The sequence below is a fragment of the Piliocolobus tephrosceles genome, chromosome 4 (assembly GCF_002776525.5).
Source record: "Piliocolobus tephrosceles isolate RC106 chromosome 4, ASM277652v3, whole genome shotgun sequence".
In the NCBI taxonomy this organism is placed as follows: Eukaryota; Metazoa; Chordata; class Mammalia; order Primates; family Cercopithecidae; genus Piliocolobus; species Piliocolobus tephrosceles.
The window spans coordinates 155,329,351-155,348,413 of record NC_045437.1 but is presented as its reverse complement, the minus strand read 5'-3'; the positions used below and the strand labels follow the sequence as shown (position 1 = coordinate 155,348,413).

General features: G+C 52.1%; 1 protein-coding gene across 10 annotated transcripts in view; it reads left to right on the top strand.

Moving 5' to 3' along the window:
- JADE2 (jade family PHD finger 2) overlaps positions 1-19,063 on the top strand; it is a 58,170-nt gene that overhangs the window by 19,862 nt on the left and 19,245 nt on the right. For all 10 annotated transcript variants that reach the window (XM_026454509.2, XM_026454508.1, XM_026454514.2 and 7 more), the window contains exons 4-7: positions 8,482-8,639; positions 14,279-14,439; positions 15,177-15,388; positions 16,626-16,793. In XM_026454509.2, the coding sequence (XP_026310294.1) occupies positions 8,482-8,639; positions 14,279-14,439; positions 15,177-15,388; positions 16,626-16,793 (699 nt within the window). The remainder of the gene's footprint in view (positions 1-8,481; positions 8,640-14,278; positions 14,440-15,176; positions 15,389-16,625; positions 16,794-19,063) is intronic.

Here is a 19,063-nt window from a genome sequence, read left to right as displayed (position 1 = left end):
TTTTTTTTTTTTTTTTTTTTTTTTTTTTTTGAGGCGGAGTCTCGCTCTGTCGCCCGGACTGGAGTGCAGTGGCCGGATCTCAGCTCACTGCAAGCTCTGCCTCCCGGGTTTTTATGCCATTCTCCTGCCTCAGCCTCCGGAGTAGCTGGGACTACAGGCGCCCGCCACCTCGCCCGGCTAGTTCTTTTTTGTATTTTTAGTAGAGACGGGGTTTCACCGTGTTAGCCAGGATGGTCTCGATCTCCTGACCTCGTGATCCGCCCGTCTCGGCCTCCCAAAGTGCTGGGATTACAGGCTTCAGCCACCGCGCCCGGCGGATTAACACATTTCTGCCCCGCCCCGGACTTGCCAGAGGTGTGAAGGATAGTTCTGGGAGAGACCTAGAGGCCAGCCGCGTGTTTTGGGGGGCTACTGTTTGAGGTGGTGTTCTCTGACCTGGGCAGAGACACAGGCGGAAGGGCAGGGCAAGCGGTGGGGGTTTCCCCAGGCAGGCTGTCTTGAGGTAGAAAGCTGCATTTTCAGGAAGTCAGAGTCCCCAGAAGTCAGCCAGTGGGCAGAGGCCTGGGTCTCTGGACTGGGAGCTGCTGATGCTGATCAAAATCAGCAAGTGCTCAAGAGTACCTAGTGAGCCTAGCTCAGTGCTGGGGACAGAAAGCACAGGCCCTGTCCCTGGGGAACTTGTCCTCTGTCAGCAGGATGCAGGTGCTACACAGGAAGGGGTCTGTTATGGGAGGTGCAGCCTGGCTTTGCCAAAACGCCCAGGCTTTGCCCCAGGACATCTGTGACCCCAGGCAAGTGAGCCTCAGAGACCTTATAGTAGAGTTCTGCCTTGGGCCCTCCCAGGGAGTTGATGATCTGTAGATGTGACTCCTTCCCGAGGCTCATGGAGCCCTGGGGGGTGAAGGGAGCCCCAGAGGTGAGTGGGGCAGGAGGTGGGGAGTGTTGGGTAAAGCAGGCCACCCTGAGCTGGAAGCCTGGATGGTGGGAGTGGGGATTCAGCTGTTGGCTCCTCTATAGGCTCTGGTGACAAATTAGTACGTCCCTAGTTGCATGTACCACTGAGGCCCTTCACCAATGTGTGGTGCCTAGTCCCTGGGGAAGGGGCCCGGGAGAAGCCTCTGCTACCAGCAAGGGGGTGTCCCCTAGACCCAGTGTCCTTGAAAGTCCCTCTATAAGGAATGCCACCCCCACTCCCCTCCCCAAGAAAACTCAGTGAGTGGAGATGCAGCTTCTCGGCTTAACCCTTGCTTTTAAAAATGGAATCCTTCTCCTACCCTGGGTGAAGGGTAAAGACAAGGGTAGCCAGACTGCGTTGGGGTTCCAAACCACAGGGTAAATAAGATGCCTTCCTGAGGAGCGGAGGTGTCATCCAGATGTTTGAAATGCCGTTTTATAGTAAAACAGTGAAGGCGTATGGTACAGGAAAATGCAAAATGCCCATAATTTGATAGATAAAACAGGAGAATCCAAAAAAAGGTTTTGTGCTTGCCCTTGTGGTTTTGAGCCAAGTTTCCAGCCCACCAGCAGTTCCTTTGCTACCTTGTGAGGCAGGCGGGTTGGGGCGAGCCCTTCCGCTAGGCTAAGCGCCTGCTTTCTGAGACTCACACTGCCTTCCTCCGGGGTGGGGGGCAGGATCCACTTCTATAGTTGGAAACATTGCTGCTCCCGCCAGCTGGAAGGGCCTCCTGGCCTCTGGGACTTGTCTTGCAAAAGAAATGTGTGCAATAAATTCTCTTTAAGAGCAGGAAGTGCTGCTATCCTCATGAAAATAAAAGAAAGAGATGTTGAGTGGGGTTTTTTTTTGTTTTTTGTTTTTTTTTTTTAAGTGTCTTATGAACTTAGCCTAGTGGTAGCTTGAAACATGACTGGGCAGGGGGTAGCTATTCTTACAGCCCTTCTCTCATATTTATACTGAATTTAGCTGCATAAGTTTGCTCTTGGCTAAGACACTCTTTATCAGGTTCCGACCCAGAAAAGATTTTTTAAAAGAAGAGCCCTCTGTGTCTTGCAGGCAGTATTGCTGTGGTTAGACAGTGGGGACTTCACGCAAGTGGTTTCACCTTTCTGAATCTCAGTTTCCACATCTGTAAGACGGGTAATATGAATTAGGAGCCACAATGTATGTAAAACTTTAACATAATACTTGACATGCCTTAACACGGCAATTACCTTTCTCTATTAGCTGTTGTTTCTAATGAGATGAGGTGCTCAGAAAACAATTGTGATGAGATTGGCTCTTTAAGTACAGAACTTCAAACATTCCTTGAGGGGTGAGGAAGAAGTGACCACTTCTAACTCTAAGGCCAATTCTAGCTCTTCGTTGGGACTTTTAGTGTAGACAGATATCCAGGAGATATTGTCCTGGCCAAAGCCATTGTGATTGTCTTTGGGACAGTGACCAAGACCAGTTTCTCAGTTTCACCTGGAAGAATCCTGCCAGCCTCCTGCCTCTTCTCTCCCTGCTAAGACAGGGCAAGAAGTTTTATACTTTAGTCGTACTTCATACAAATCCTGGGATTCATTCATTCATTCACTGACTCTTTCCACAAGCATTTTGTTTTTGTTTTGTTTTGTTTTTTGAGATAGGGTCTTACTCTGTCACCCAGGCTGGAGTGCAGTGGCATGATCTCGGCTCACTGCAACCTCTACCTCCTGGGCTCAGGCAGTCCTTTCGCTTGAGCTCCCCAAGTAGTTGGGACTACAGGCAAGCCACCATAACTGGCTAATTTTTGTTCCACAAGCATTTTTGAGTACCTGCTGTGTGTCAAACACTGTGCCAAAAGCAGGCACAGTGATAAACAGGACACAGGGAGTCCCTATCTTCTTGCAGCTTGACTATTAGGAGAGATGGACATTAAAAATATAGTTACACCAATAGGCCAGGCATGGTGGCTCACGCCTGTAATCCCAGCACTTTGGGAAGCTGAGGTGGGCAGATCACTTGAGGTCAGGAGTTTGATACCAGCCTGGCCAACATGGTGGTGAACACCGTCTCTACTAAAAACACAAAAATTAGCTAGGCGTGGTGGCAGGTGCCTGTAATCCCAGCTACTCAGGAGGCTGAGGCAGGAGAATCGCTTGAACCTGGGAGGCAGAGGTTGCAGTGAGCCGAGATCGCACCACTGCACTCTAGCCTGGGTGACAGAATGAGACTCTGTCTCAAAAAAAAAAAAAATATATATATATATATATGTATGTGTATATATATATATATATATATATAATTACACAAGTAATTATATTTTGTAGTGTGATAACTGCTGGAGCTTTTCAGTAACTAAATTTCCTCTTGGTACCTCTTAGTTTGAAATACTCTGTGATACAGTAATTCCCCCCTTGAGAAAAGGAAGCAGAGAACCAAGGTCCCAGGATGAAATGTCCAAATCATAGCTACAAATCTTGAGATTGTATATTAAACCTTGTAGCCTGGTGTCTACTGGCCATGTGGTTAGTGCACAGTGAAAGTTGCCTTTTGTCATTATCTTTATTTGCTTTTGGAGGTCACTCACGCTCTGCCTTCTTGCAGAGTTCTTCCTAGGGAAATACATACAGAAAGCTAGACTTTTGAATGGTTGTGATCTGCAGTCTCAGAAAAAGACGTGAAGGCAAAACCATGTGACGTGTTTCTGGAGCAGTGTCCCTGCATCTGGGCAGAGCAGTCTTTAGCCCCCTCCAGGGCTACAGTGGCACCCCTAGCACTCAGATGGGTTATTCAATTAGAATTTGAGGCCTTTAAACATTTCTTCATACTGTTTGAAGAAGCTACAATTAACATCTCCCAAGCAGCTCAGCAGAACTTGGTTGCTAGGCAGCAGACCTTTAAAGACAATTTGTCAATTTCTGCCAAAAGAGAGAAAAGTAGTAAACATTCACATTCTAAGAAAATTGCTTGTTTTCCAGCTTCCAACTTTCTTGCCACAGCAAGACTTCTCGTTCATCAGTGTCCATTTTATTCTTTATTTAGTTTTCATAAATCATTCAAAGGAGTTTTAGGAGAATGTTTAAGCCTTTTTCAGGCCTACCTCCTGGAAATTCAACACAAAATGATGTTTAGGTTACAATTGGCTGCCATATTTGTGGGCAGTTTTTATATAAATGCACAGAGGCTCCTTTGGAAGGCATGGAGTACCCAGCTGTAGTCTTGGACAGCAACCAAAGAAGGAGGTGGCTGGCTCATGGAAGGATCTTGAGTCATTCAAGATTTCTCAGCACCTAGCATGTGCCAGGCCCTGCTTGCACTGCTGGGCTCCAGCCCTGCGGCTCAGCCAGACCTCACTGAGCTCCCCTTCTAGTGGGGAAGACATGGCAAAAAAAACCAGGAGATTCTAATACAGGGGCTGTAGAACTTCAGACAAGGCCCACAACCCAGCCTAGGATTGGGGAAGGCTTCCTAGAGCAGACGTAGGCTGGACTGAGACCTTAAGGATGAAGTGTGCCAGCTTTACTCTGGCAAGGGAGTAGTATCCCAGGCAGCATTCTCCCGTGTGCAAAGGGTTAAAAGTGCTTGGGAGACTGCAAGTGCATCCATGTGGTCACAGGGCCTCATTGGCTCTGCAGTTCAGTCTGGGCATAGTGGGAGGACAATGGAGAGCCACTGGAGGCCTCGGAACTTGCAAAGACCGCCGTCGGATTTGCGTATTTCAACCCTTGGAGAAGTCACCTCATTTGGCTTCGCTTTAACTCAAGGGCATTAGGCAGTGAGCACATGGCCAAAAGGGGCAGGGAGAGCTGGATGGCTCAGGAGTTGTGTTGGCCTGGGTTCATTTGCCACTTCCAGTGCGTACACCTTGGGTGGGTGATTTAACTAACCCGAGTCCCAGGTTTCTCAACTGTAAAATAGGGATGATGGTAGTACTTACCTCACAGAGTGGGTGGAGGGCCTAATAATAGATTAATTCAGGAACAGCCCTTACACTGTCACTCTGTACACAGTCTCTCCAAGTGTGGGCTGACACTGTTATGACAGTGCTGCCCTCCCTGTGTGTCCATGATTCCCGCCTGCTAGAGCCCTTAGTGTCCAGTCCACCACCTGCTCTCTGTGTGACCCAGGATGAAACATGAAACTCTCTTGGAATGAGACTCTTTTTGTCTTCCCTGAATCTCCCTAACTGTAGTGGGAAGGGACTCTGAAGTTGACCCTGGGAGCCCTTCCTGCTGTGAGTTCTCAGTGCCAGGCCTGGTTCTGGGTCTGGACCATGTCTTCCCAGTCGGTGTGGTGGGACACTCTGGTCTCACCCACTCCACCCTGGGCTGAATGCTGGTCCTTGAGCTTAAAGCCCAGCAGAACAAAGGCTGCCTGTTGCTCAGAGGCGCTTGTTCAGGTCCATGTGGTTGGGGATTTTGGCCACTGGGTTTATCCATGAGGTATCTCACCCTGTTCATGGGGGTTCAGAAAGCACTGCCAGGAGCTTGCTAGGGGCCTCAGATTCATCAGATAATTCCCCAGGGAGGCCCTCGTATTCAGTGCCAGGCACTGAGAATATAGCCGACAGCAGGATGAGGCATGCCAGGGAGATGACAAGAAACCAGCAACATGAGTCGACCAGGTACTTTTCAGGAGTGTAAGTGCTGGAAAGAAAATGGGGTGAGATGGAAAGTGGCTCAGTCAGGCAGTCGGCACTCCCTCAGTTGGTGATCAGGAAGGAATTCCCAAGGAGACAACAGTTAAGTTACAGCCCAGGGCCGGGCGTGGTGGCTCACGCCTGTAATCCCAACACTTTAGAAGGCTGAGGCAGGCGGATCACTTGAGGTCAGGAGTTCAAGACCAGCCTGGCCAACATGGTGAAACCCCGTCTCTATTAAAAATATAAAAACTAAGCTAGGTGCAGGTGGCTCACACCTGTAATCCCAGCACTTTGGGAGGCCAAGGTGGGTGGATCACTTGAGGTCAGGAGTTCGAGACCAGCCTGGCCAACATGGTGAAACCTCATATTAAAAATACAAAAATTAGCCATGCGAGGTGGCAGGTACCTGTAATCCCAGCTACTTGGAAGGCTGAGGCAGAAGAATCGTTTGAACCCAGGAGGCGGAGGTTGCAGTGAACCGAGATTGTGTACCTGCACTCCAGCCTGGCAACAGAGCAAGACTCTGTCTCAAAAAAAAAGGAAAACAGTTACAGCCCAGGATGAGAGAAGAGCAAAAGGTTTCTAACCCACCGGTGCCTCTTTAAAGGGCACATAGTGACACTGGGCTATTGTAGGGTTGATTTCTAGGGCAGAATGATGCACTGTCCCAAGTGGGTGGTTCTCCATGGCTTCAGCGCATCAGGACTTGGGATGATGCAGCACTTGGCTTGCTTGGGTGGGGAGAACTTTGAGGCAGTTATGAATCACTTTGGGGTCGGTTCTTCCTTGCCAGGTCCTGTGCTGGGGCCCATAGGGAAATAACCCAGCCCCAGCCCTGCTGAGCTCGGCAGTCTCCAGAGGCCTTCGCTGGCATGGGCCCCTACTGAAGGGCCCCCTAAAAGCACCCAGTGCCTGAGTGTGCCCTCTTGCATTAGCTTTCTTACTACTTGCTAATAAGATATGCAAATTACCAGGACTGTGAAATCTTAGCCACATTCCATCTTCTGTTTAATTAGCATTTAATTGTAATCTGGTTTTAATTTTTTCACACTGGCATCCTAATTAAATGTTAGGGTGTTAGTCCTAACAATTAAATTATATTGGCAAGTAGAGTCTTCAAGAAACTTGACCTTTTTCAAGCCAGGGCCGTCTCCAGCTAGATGCAGACGTTAATTAGACTCTGCAAGATGCTGCTTCCAGGCCCCTCAGTCCACCCATTTCACTGTTCTCCTTGTGTTTATGGACCTAGATTCAAATGAGGCTCACATAGCAGGCAGAGGTTACCGCTGAATCTGTCTGTCATGAGCCTACGGAAGGCTGAGTGAACTGACTTAGCCCCAGGCACAGCAGTGGATGCTGACTTTTCCAGCGATGAATGTGGGGTTGGAGTTTGGTCTGAGGCCTGGAGTACTCCTTGAAGTGGTGTCTCTTGTCTCAGTGATGTGAGTTCTTCAACTTGTGATTCTCAAGTGACGGTGATCACTGGGAAAGTTGGTACCTGAACAAGTCACATGATGTCTAGAGGTGCCACCCCATTCCACAATAGCGCTTTGTGGGGGGATCACAGCGGGATCAGGTGACTGGGGCAGGAGGCGTTGCCGGTGCCAGCTGGGGCAGAGTGTAGAGCTTGTTCTGAGGTGGAATCGGGGGTGGAGGTGGGAGCAACAGACTAAACTCTGGGAAGAGCAGTTTGCCCCAAGTGAGCACGTGCTCGGGGTGTGACCACTCGCAGCTTTGCTCTGAGGAGTTTGGATGGGCTTGATTAAGAAGGAAGACAACCCTGTCCTTCCTGCCTTCCTACCCGCCCCCCGACACACAAAGCCCCTGTGGAGTTAGGAGAGTGTCCCGGTTCTTGAGGGACCTTGGAAGTCCCAGCTCAGTGAAGCCACTATCTAGGCTGCCCTAAGCCCCGGCCATCCCCTGGCTGTTTGCATACGGTTTGCAGAAGGCCTTTCCTGGGAGTGGCGCCCTGTGCTGTTTAACACCTCCACTTGTGTCTGTGGGTGCAGAAAGATAACATGATTGTCAGCCTCCAGTGGAAATGTCTTGAACAGTCACATAATGGCAGTATTGTTTTTCATTTTATTTATTCATTTTGTTTTTATTTTTTGAGACAGTGACTCACTGTCACTCAGGCTGGAGTGCAGTGGTGCGATGATGGCTCACTGCAGGCTTAACCTCCTGGGCTCAAGCAGTCCTTCCATCTCAGCCTCCAGAGTAGCTGGGACCCCAGGCATGTGCCACCACACCCAGCTACTTTTTTTATTTTTTGTAAATATGAGGTTTCACCATGTTGCCCAGACTTATCTCAAAATCCTGGGTTCAAGCAGTCCTCCCTCCTCAGCCTCCCACCGTGCTGAGATTACAGGTGTGAGCCACATTGCCTGGCCGTTTTTTTTAAATTCTTTAATTTTTAAATGTTTTTAGAGGCAGGATCTTCCTGTGTTGCCCAGGCTGTCTTGAACTCCTGGCCTAAAGCAATCCTCTCACCTCAGCCTCCCAAACTGTTGGGATTACAGGCATGAGCCACCACGCCTGGCCATCAGTATTGCTTTCACATTAACCTTTCTGTCCTCTGAGGTTGTCCTCTTTTTATTTTGATTTTTGCCTTTCTCTGCCAGTCTTTCTCTTTCTCTCATAGGTCCACTCCCATCTATCCCTCAAACTCTGTCCTTTCATAGGTCAGAGCAATGTGAATTCAGTTCATCACATTTATGGAACATCTACTGTGTGCAAAGCATGTGCAGGGTTCAGAGCTGTGTTATTTATTGTGCTGATTGCTTTTATGCCATCTTATTTGTAAGTGCGCAGGCAGAATGCACACTTGAGTTGCATGTACCTGCGTCTTCCTCTGGCCTGTGGGGCAGACTGCCCTGGGGCAGTCTGAAGTCGCTCTCTCCCCTCTTGCCCCTCACAGGTTTTCCGGACAGACTTGATCACAGCCATGAAGATCCCGGACTCATACCAGCTCAGCCCGGACGACTACTACATCCTGGCAGACCCATGGCGACAGGAATGGGAGAAAGGTGTGCAGGTGCCCGCCGGGGCAGAGGCCATCCCAGAGCCCGTGGTGAGGTGAGCCAGGCAGCCCAGGCTAGGGGGCCATTGGAACAGGGGGGGAAGGGGAGGCTGCTTTCCAGGTAGGTGACCTACCAGTCCTGGAATTCCTTTCTAGTCCATCTCTATTCTGTATTCCATTCCCTTGTCCAACAAACCATTGAAATGTTCCAGAAATACTGGCAGTTTACCTGAGAGGCTAGGGGGTTGGGCTCGGGCTTGGCTGTAGAGCCAGGATGCTTGCGTTCATGTTGCCACTCATATTCAGTGTGGCCTTAGACCATAAAATGTAATCTCTCTGGGCCTCAGTTTCCTTATCTATGAAATTGGAATGCTAACAATAACTAACCTACTCATGCAGTTGTAATGTTGAGATAATGGAATGAAATGACGCATGGAAGGCACTTGGCACCAGGCCTGGCACACAGCAAGCACTTTGTAATGTCAATCCAAACTGGGCCCCAAAGCGGTTCTTTTTTCTTTCTTCTTTTAGAGACAGGGTCTTACTCTGTCCCCAGGCTGGAGTGCAGTGGTACAATCTTGGCCCACTGCAGCCTTGACCTCCCAGGTTCAAGCAGTCCTCCCACCTCAGCCTCCCAAGTAGCTAGGACTACAAGCTCAGGCCACCACGCCCAGCTAATTATCATGTTTTGTGTAGAGATGGGGATTTGCCACGTTGCCCAGGCTAGTCTTGAACTCCTGGGCTCAAGTGATCTGTCCTCCACCTTGGCCGGCCTCCCAAAGTGCTGGGACTGCAGGCAGCTGTAGTAAGTCACTGGGTCTGGCCTTTTTTTTGAGACAAGTTCTCACTTGGTTACCCAGGCTGGAGTGCAGTGGTGCAATCTCAGCTCACTGCAGCCTCGACCTCCCAACCTCAAGTGATCTTCCCACCATAGGCACATGCCACCACGCGTGGCTAACTTTTTTGATTGTTGGTAGAGACAGGGTCTTGCTCTGTTGCTCAGGCTGGTCTCTAACTCCTGGGCTCAAGCAACTCTCCTGCCTCAGCCTCCCAAAGTGCTGGGATTACAGGCATGGGCTACCATGCCCGGTGCCAAAGCAGTTCTGATCAGGGAAATCTCCAGACTTTTCACTAATCTTTAAGAGAGAGATAAAGCATACTTTTTTTTTTTTTTTTTTTTTTTTTTTTTTTTTTTTGAGACGGAGTCTCGCTCTGTCGCCAGGCTGGAGTGCAGTGGTGCAATCTTGGCTCACTGCAACCTCCGACTCCCGGGTTCATGAGATTCTCCTGCCTCAGCCTCCCAAGTAACTGGGATTACAGGTGCGTGCCACCATGCCCAGCTAATTTTTTGTATTTTTAGTAGAGATGGGGTTTTACTGTGTTAGCCAGGACGGTCTTAATCTCCTGACCTTGTGATCCGCCCATCTCGGCCTCCCAAAGTGCTGGGATTACAGGCGTGAGCCACCACGCCCGGCCTTAAGCCATGCTTTTGACTTCTTGAATCTTTTAAGGGAGTTCTTAGAGGGGGAGTCAAGTGCCTGGCATACAGCAGATGGTCAGGAAGCCATTGCTATTACAGGCCTCTGGGTAGGTTCCCCTGCTAGGGCTGGTTCAGAGATGAGTCCTCTGGGCTTTATACGCTTCTGGTCTCATGAGATGGAGAGACTTCTGGCCGCTCTTGTCAGGAGGTAGCCACATGGCCCTGGGTCTTGCCTCCAGCTACGGAGTTCAGCCAAGTGCTTCTTTATGCAACCTGGGAAACCCTCCAAGTCATGTCTCAGGGCAGAGGGGTCTTGTGTCCTGGCCTCCCCCACCCACCAGTCTGCCTGGTCTGGGCAGCTTGGATTTTTGGCCGTCTACTCCTGGCCTTGGCAACCTCGTGGCTCTTGCTCGATCCCATGTAGACCAGGCCTGGGGCAAAGATCACAGCTGTTACCTCCCTTGACGTTGGCACCCTCGTTTCCTGGCAGCTGCAGCTATGATTGGATCATAGGCACAGCAGACTTGAAGCACCAATAGGGTGCTCTGTGGGGATTGGAAGGGGAGGGGCAGGCAATCCTGTTCCAGTGACTCCTGATGGCTGAGTGTTTATTAACACTTGTCTGGGGCCTTCTGAGAATCAGGGGTGCCCCAGGCCTCTCCAGAAGTGAGAATATGTATGCCAGGTCACTGCCACAAGTACCAGTGCGCCGGGTGATGGGGGAAGGGCAGGCCACCAGGTAGGCAGAGCGAGGTCAGTCTTGATTAGGCTTGGCCCAGCGGTCTGTCCTCTCTACTTGATGTCAGTGTCAGTTGGTTCCGGAAACATCTCCTGGCCTGGGTAATTAATTGCAGATGCTTCCATACCAGTAGCTTGGCTTCTGTCTGCCTGTAGGGTGCTTTATCTGTTGACATCAAGAGGAGAGCACGTGTTCCAGCTGCTTTGGCTTTACGAGGTGCATTCCCAGCATAGGCATGGCTGTGCTAAGCTGACATGAGCCAGGAGCTCCTGGCCCGTCCGTGATCTTTGGAGAGGATGGACTGGGGGTGGGGAGGTGCTCTCTTAGATTCATCTCCACACCTCTTCTGCCGCTGTCTCCCTCTAGCCACTCCATCCTCCTGGCACCTCCCACTGCGCAGCCCTCATCTGGAAGGCTGCCTGGTAGCCGCCAGGGTCAGAATTGTTAGAGAAACCCTGTTCTTGAGGACTTGCTGTGCTGAGCCTGTGTTCATCTTTTCATTTAACAATCATATTAGCTTTACAAACTACATATAATTGTCCCCATTTTATAGATGAGGAAGTTGGGAAATTCTGGGGAATTCCCTGCAGGGCCACCAGGCCTAGTGGGCTGGGCCAGGAAATCAGAGGCCCCGGGAGCAAGCCCTGGGCTGCCCCTGTGAGGCCCAGAGTCAGAGCGCTGTTGCCCCCGTCGTCCCGGCAGGCTGTTTCTGGTTGCCCTTCCCCAGCTGCCACCCCAGGCCCCCTCTGTCCCTACCTCCCTGGCCTTTGGGTGGGTCTGCCCACCTCATGGTCTGAAATCTGTCTGAACAATGAGCACTTGTCTCGCCCTTCTCCAGACTGAATTGAGTGAGGGCCTGTCCTGCCCCTCACTGTGGCCAGAAGTCTCAGCCAGGGCAGAACCAACCTCTGGTGTGTGTCTGGTCTTCTGGGGTAAAGACCTCCTCCCCTCCCATAGATCCCAGCCAGCTGATGCCCTCCTCTCAGCTGACCTCCATCCTCCTGGCTACAGCTGAGGGTGAGGCCTTGTCCTCAGGTCAGGTCAGTCCACGCCTGGTAGGAGAACTTCCTTCAGAGCCAGAGCCGGAAGGGGGCAAACAGATGAAGAGGAGAGACCCAGGAAGCACAACAGATACCTTGTGGTGTGAGTCCCTTCACCCTGACTCTGCAGAAGGAGCACAGTGATCCTGATCCCAAGAGGCTTGGCCAGGTGGCCGCCGACCAGTCGAGCAGATGTGGGTAGTTATGCCAGGAAGTGGTGGGCATCCGGACACCCCCACTCAGCATGTGCTTAGGGCACAATCAAAGCCGTTCACAACCAAATTACAGGCTGCATTTTTAAAAGAATGTGTTTATTCAAGTAACAGTTTCACGGGGAAAGGCAGAATTGTGTTGGACTGAGGGTATTAGTATCGCTTCCATATGGAATCACCTGTTGGTGTGGGGTGCAGCCATACCGTGATCATGACCTAGGATCTGCCTTCATTTGGGCCTCTTGTGTGGGCAAAGGTGGTGCCAAGCCCCTTCCCCTTCTCCGTGCCCCTTTGACCTTATATAGACCTTCCTTCTGGCTTGGAGGCCATTGTCTCTCTTGGCCTGGGCCCCTGCCTCCCCGTCTCCTTCATCGTTCCTACCCTTTTTGCTGACACTGGATGTGGTGGTGGGGAAGCCCAGGAGCCCTCGCCACAGCTCTGCCATGTCTCTGTGCCATCTAAAGCCCTGCCCCTCCCTCCCTGTCAGCGCTGAGTCACAGCTTCTGGCAGCCTTGCCCCCGACCCCAGGATGCCTCTCAAGTAAGGGGCCTCTCTACCCTGGCAGAGCTGGCCAGATGGAGGCCAGGCTCCGAAGCAATAACCATAGCAACCCGTGGGGGGTGGGAAGAGCTGGCTTTTTGAACTGGCATCAGGAACTGAGGGGCAGCACACAGCGGAGCCAAGAGGAAACCGTGCCCTCCTGAGGCAAAATGCCCCTATATTCCATTTCAGGAGAGCGGTAGCATCCCAGGGTCTCAACACACACATACACACACAAACACACCACACATCACACATCACATAAAACACACACCCCACACCAGACACACACACACGCACACACACACGCGGTGGTCTTTGCAAACATTAATCCATTTAATCCTCTCACCAACCACATAAGGTAGATATTATTACTATTATTATTTTTGAGACAGAGCTTTGCTCTTGTTGCTCGGGCTGGAGTGCAGTGGCGCGATCTCTGCTCACCATAGCCTCCACCTCCTGGGTTCAAGCGATTCTTCTGCCTCAGCCTTCTAAGTAGCTGGAATTACAGGCATACGCCACCATGCCTGGGTAATTTTGTAGTTTTAGTAGAGACGGGGTTTCTCTATGCTGGTCAGGCTGGTCTCGAACTCCCGACCTCAGGTGATCCGCCTGCCTTGGCCTCCCAAAGTGCTGGGATTACAGGCGTGAGCCACCGTGCCCAGCCTGGTACTATTATTATTGACCCATTTTGGGGTTTGGGAACACTGGGGCCCAGAGAAGTTGAGTGGCTTCCCCAGAGTCACACAGTAAGCGGTGAAGCAGGCCTTTGAGTCCACACCCTGCGGCCAGGCCTTTCCAAGCTGCCTCAGCAGCAGAGCTGTGGCCGCAAAGGGGGGCTGAGCTGGGAAGGGATCCTGGGACTGCAGCAGGCAGGATTCTTTGTATCCAAGGGATTTGACTTCCGTCTTGGTCGTGGGGCCAGGTAACTATGTAGCAGGACACTCACTGCTCACATAACATTGTGTCTGGGAGAAGGGCAAGGTGGCATGCGGACTTTTGTCTGGAAAGGGTCACCCTAGGCCGCAGCCGGGTAACCAGGTAGGGCTCCTCCTTATCTCAGAGGAGAGGTGACCTCAGTTCTGCTCAAGTCAATGGGGTTTTCGGGCTGTTGGTAAAAAGGGGGCTTGGGCTTCTGGGAGTATGTAGACAACCCCTGCCTTGTCCGCAGCCTTGAGGGGTATGTTGAGGGACGCGAAGTCCAGCTGGCACTACCTCACTTGTTGCTGACACAGGCCATTGCCCATGACGGCACATAGGACACCTCCTACAGGCCCTAGCAGGGTTAGATCCAGGCCACGGGGCTTTAGCTAAGGCCCAGCTACCCTGAAGGGAGGAAGTGGATGAACCCTGGGCAGGTGGGTGTTTATAGGGTGAGCAAGGCTGTGGATCAGCCCTGACTCCCTTCCCTTACAGTGCCCTACTGCCCTTTGGGTCTTCTGTGTGCTGCCTGTTCATCCACTCAGTCTCTGAGTCACCCTCAGAGACTCATCTGAGTCTCTGCAGGGTGGGCAGATGGTGGAAGAAGAAATGAAGGAGGGGGTGGAAGGAGGTGGGCCCTGTGTGGCATCAAAGCACACTTGTCCATCGGCTCCTGAGCTGGACTGGTCAGCTCCCTGGAACCCCTAGGGCAGCAGGCTGAGGGCCCCTCCCTTCATGACATTTTGTCTTGATTTTCTAGGATCCTCCCGCCGCTGGAAGGCCCCCCTGCCCAGGCATCCCCGAGCAGCACCACGCTTGGTGAGGGCTCCCAGCCTGATTGGCCGGGGGGCAGCCGCTATGACCTGGACGAGATTGACGCCTACTGGCTGGAGCTGATCAACTCGGAGCTTAAGGAGATGGGTAGGTGACCACTGCATTAAGAATGGGATCAGGGCAGGGCAGGGAGGGTTTTCTCCCCATCCCAAGAGGGGCCGTGGCCCAGGCATGGATCTGGAGGGAGTGTCCATACTGCATTACTGAATGGTGACCTGACTGGTTAGTGTCTCTGTGCCTCCTGAAGTTTCTGCAGCTGTCAGGTGGGGGCAATGATAGCACATCAGTTGCAGCGCTGTTGGGGCTATTGTGGTAAGCACGGATGTTACATGAAGAGTAAGTGAGCATGCAGGGGACTCTAGGATGGCAAATGGGGCTGTGGTCAGGATGGCAAATGGGGCTGGGGTCAGGAGGTGTGGGCCACCTGGCTGGAGCCCACTAATGCCCCAGGAAGGGCTAACGCTTCCCTATTCAGCCACACTCAGAGGTCCCCTCATACACACAGCACAAGCAGTGCCTTCTCCCATGGAGCTGGCCGCATCCCAGAGACACTTCCATGTTAATTGTACACACATGTCCCTGTGGTCACAGGCAGGCTGTCTAAAGTCAGAACACCAGGACAGGTCAGGGCCGTTGAGATGGGATGGTCCAGACCATTCAGTTTTCAGAGGATGGAGCTGCTTCTCCCAGGTCCCACAGTGGATGGACAGAAACCCTCCCAGACATCTGCCCTGAATTCCTGCAGCTCCAGGAGCCAAGTCCTCTTCGAAGCTCAAAGGAGGCTGGGCTCTTAACACCACCACGCCCTGCTGTCCTCCTCACAGAGAGGCCGGAGCTGGATGAGCTGACATTAGAGCGTGTGCTGGAGGAACTGGAGACCCTGTGCCACCAGAATATGGCCAGGGCCATCGAGACGCAGGAGGGGCTGGGCATCGAGTACGACGAGGATGTTGTCTGTGACGTGTGTCGCTCTCCTGAGGGCGAGGATGGCAACGAGATGGTCTTCTGTGACAAGTGCAACGTCTGTGTGCATCAGGTGGGCAGACCCGCCAGTCACCCTCACCCGTGCCATGTATACACACACTGCCTGGCAGGGCCCCACTTGGCTTTCCAGAGGCACTGTGGGCAGAGGCCCTTAAGAAGGAGCAGGAAGGGAATGGCGAGGGCGCTTCCTGGTGCCATGTGCATCCAGGGCCCCTTGGCTTGGACCTGCCAGCCAGACTCAAGCCAAAGCCCGTTGGCTTTCTGCCCTCTCCCATCAGCCTCCCTCAGACCCTCTCCTCCTTGCGCCCTGTCCCTTCCCCTCCTCTTCTGCTCCTCATGTCCTGAATTTACTAAAAGGCAGCCCACTGTGACCGAGAGCAAAGCTGCCAGATTTCAAATTATGGCTCTGCGCTTCACAAGCTATGTAACTTTAGGCAAGTTTTATAACCTCTCTGGGCCTGTGTTTTCTCGATTATGCATAAATAAGAGTGGATTGTTACACGGATTAAATTGTTTACTGTGCGTCTTTGCTTAGAACAGTCTAGTAAGGGCTATACATACTTGTCACCATTACTGGATTTGTGTGCCACTGCAGCCTGGCCAGGCTCCCCTTGGTTTGGGGCCCAAGGCTGTAGGTCTTGAGTATCTCTGGGCCTTGACTACAGACCTGACTGGGACCTAGTAGATCCACTCTTGCCCTCATTTTGAGGCTGCTCGTATGCACCATCACTGGAATAGACCCCGGGGAGCGCAGAGGTAGGGACTTCGCCGGACTGGCAGGTAGGTGGGCAGTGCAAGTCTCATATAAACAAACACATCCCTTATACCCAGCAGCTCTTAGGTTCGTGTGTCTCACCCAAGCCATAGAGGGGTGCAGCCCTCCTCATGGGTCCCTGTGTAAGAAATATGAGGGCTCTGGGACTTGTTTCCAGGAAGTACACACCCAATTTTGTATTCAACTTAAGAGGATTCTCGAACCCTCCTGAAGTCTATTGCTGGTTAGGAACCTCTGGCTAAAGTGACTTTCCTCCCAGCAGAGGGCAGATCTGAGCCCTTTCACAGAGGACTGAAATGGTGACATTTCAGGCATACAGACGGGCCAAGGAGGGCTTTCCAGGAGCCCTTCCTTCCTTCCTTGCATTGTAACTCCTCAGAAGGTATACATGCCAGAGGCTGGAGGCTGTGTAGCAGTGTAGCATGGGGCTAGCACTGGACCAAATGCAGCTGACTGCTGACCAGACACAGATTGGCCAACTCCACTGACTCATGACCACCCTGCTCTCTCCTAGGCATGCTACGGGATCCTCAAGGTGCCCACGGGCAGCTGGCTGTGCCGGACGTGTGCCCTGGGTGTCCAGCCAAAGTGCCTGCTCTGCCCCAAGCGAGGAGGAGCCTTGAAGCCCACCAGAAGTGGGACCAAGTGGGTGCACGTCAGCTGCGCCCTATGGATTCCTGAGGTGGGTGGGCGTGGAGGTGAGGCAGCCCGAGGAGCAGCCCATGGGGAAGTGAGTGTGCATGGGACTCAGGTAGCAGAGCACTGGGAAAGGAAGGTGATGGACTCACATTGAAACACTGGCATCGGCTGGGCACGGTGGCTCACGCCTGTAATCCCAGCATTTTGGGAGGCCGAGGTGGGTGGATCACTTGAGTTCAGGCGTTCAAGACCAGCCTGGCCAACATAGCAAAACCCCCTCTCTACAAAAATTAGGAGTGCATGGTGGCACGCACCTATAGTCCCAGCTACTCAGGAGGCAGAGGCAGGAGAATCACTTGAACCCGGAGGTGCAGGTTGCAGTGAGCCGAGATCACACCACTGCACTTCAGCCTGGGTGGCAGAGTGAGTCTCCATCTCAGAAAAAAACACACACACTGGGATCTCAGGTGATGGGCCAGCGAGGAATCCAGACCACAGCTCTAGGGAGCTTTGCTTGTGGACTTGGACAGAGCTCAGGTGGTGAGTTCTATGAGAAAATGGGGTTATGGACTGCTGGGAGATTCAGGAGACAGGTAGAAGGTCTGGACAGAAGTCAGGCAGCTGACTAGAGGGGAAAGCAGGTTGTGAGGTCCATCTAAACCTAGGCAGTGGTTCCAACCAAAGTCAAGCCACATGTTCAAAACAGAGATAAGCCAACTAACCTTAAAAGAGAATCGGGGCCAGGCGCAGTGGCTCAAGCCTGTAATCCCAGCACTTTGGGAGGCCAAGACGGGTGGATCACGAGGTCAGGAGATCAAGACCATCCTGGCTAACATGGTGAAACCCCATCTCTACTAAAAAATACAAAAAACTAGCCGGGTGAGGTGGCGGGCGCCTGTAGTCCCAGCTACTCGGGAGGCTGAGGCAGAAGAATGGCGTAAACCCGGGAGGCGGAGCTTGCAGTGAGCTGAGATCCGGCCACTGCACTCCAGCCCGGGCAACAGAGCGAGACTCTGTCTCAAAAAAAAAAAAAAAAAAAAAGAGAATCGGGGCAGGTGGATCACTTGAGGTGAGGAGTTCAAGACCAGCCTGGCCAACATGGTGAAACCCTGTCTCTACTAAAAATACAAAAAAAAAATTAGCTGGGCTTGGCACATGCCTGTAATCCCAGCTACTTGGGTGACTGAGGCACGAGAATCACTTGAACCCAAGAGACAGAGATTGCAGTGAGCTGAGATCACGCCGCTGTACTCCTGCCTGGGTGACAGAATGAGACTCTGTCTCAAAAAAAAAAAAAAGAGCGAATCAGGCTGTAAGCCTAAAGGGAAGTTGGCTAGTGGGCCTGCTGCTATGGCTGTGGCTAGGATGGCAGGGTGGGCGTGTTTCTGAGTCCAGGTGGGAGTGCCACCGGCAACAGGCTGGGTCCAGAGTCAGTGAGTTAGCAGAGGTCCTGGGTGCCCGGAAGGCCAGCCATTTTATTTGAAATGTGAAATGTTAAAATGCGCCAGAGTTTCAGCCCCAGCCTTGCTGTGTGGACTGACTCAGATTGAGGTTCCACTCCAGTGTTGCCTGTGCCCAGAAGCAAGCCAGGTGGCCCTATCCATAAGTGGCGCTCTCCTTCCTGGGCTCCCAGTCTGAAGCCCACACTGCAGGCTTCTGTGATCACAGTTGTTTGTGTCAGCGGTAGGCACTTGCTTGCCGATCAGCATGTTGAAGACTGGGAAGACCTATGTGTGTTCCCTGGGCTGGGCATGGCAGAGACAGAACCAACAGGGACTCCATCATAAAGACCCTTTGGCTCAGGACCTTTGGAGAGAATTGCTTTTTCCATCCTCAGGCATCAGCAATGGGGAGGCAAATGTGCCCTGCCTCTGGGCTGTGGGGTGGTCTCTGCCCAGTAGACTTGGGCATAGTTGTAGGCCTGTCCCCATAGGAAGGGCTCAACAAAGGCATATCCCCAGGAGAGCCCTAAAGACCTTCAAGGGGAGGTCCCACCATGAGACTTTTTCTTGGTGCCTAGAAAACTAAGTAATATAAATACAAATTGTAACAAGAACTCTGAAGATGTTATTAACAAAGGCCTGAGTGCAGAAAGGAGGGGGATCTTGCATGTACCTGTGCACACACACCAAAGCACCTCTCTGTCAAGGCCCACACAATCGCAGGCACACACACACAGTCAGCTACACATACTGATGGCACACTCACACATTCACAGACAATTTGAGTCTCAGATGAGCACACACTAACACACTCATCCAGTGGTCAGCTTGGGAGAGTTAGGAGGAATTCCGGCCTTTGAGCCATGCTTGT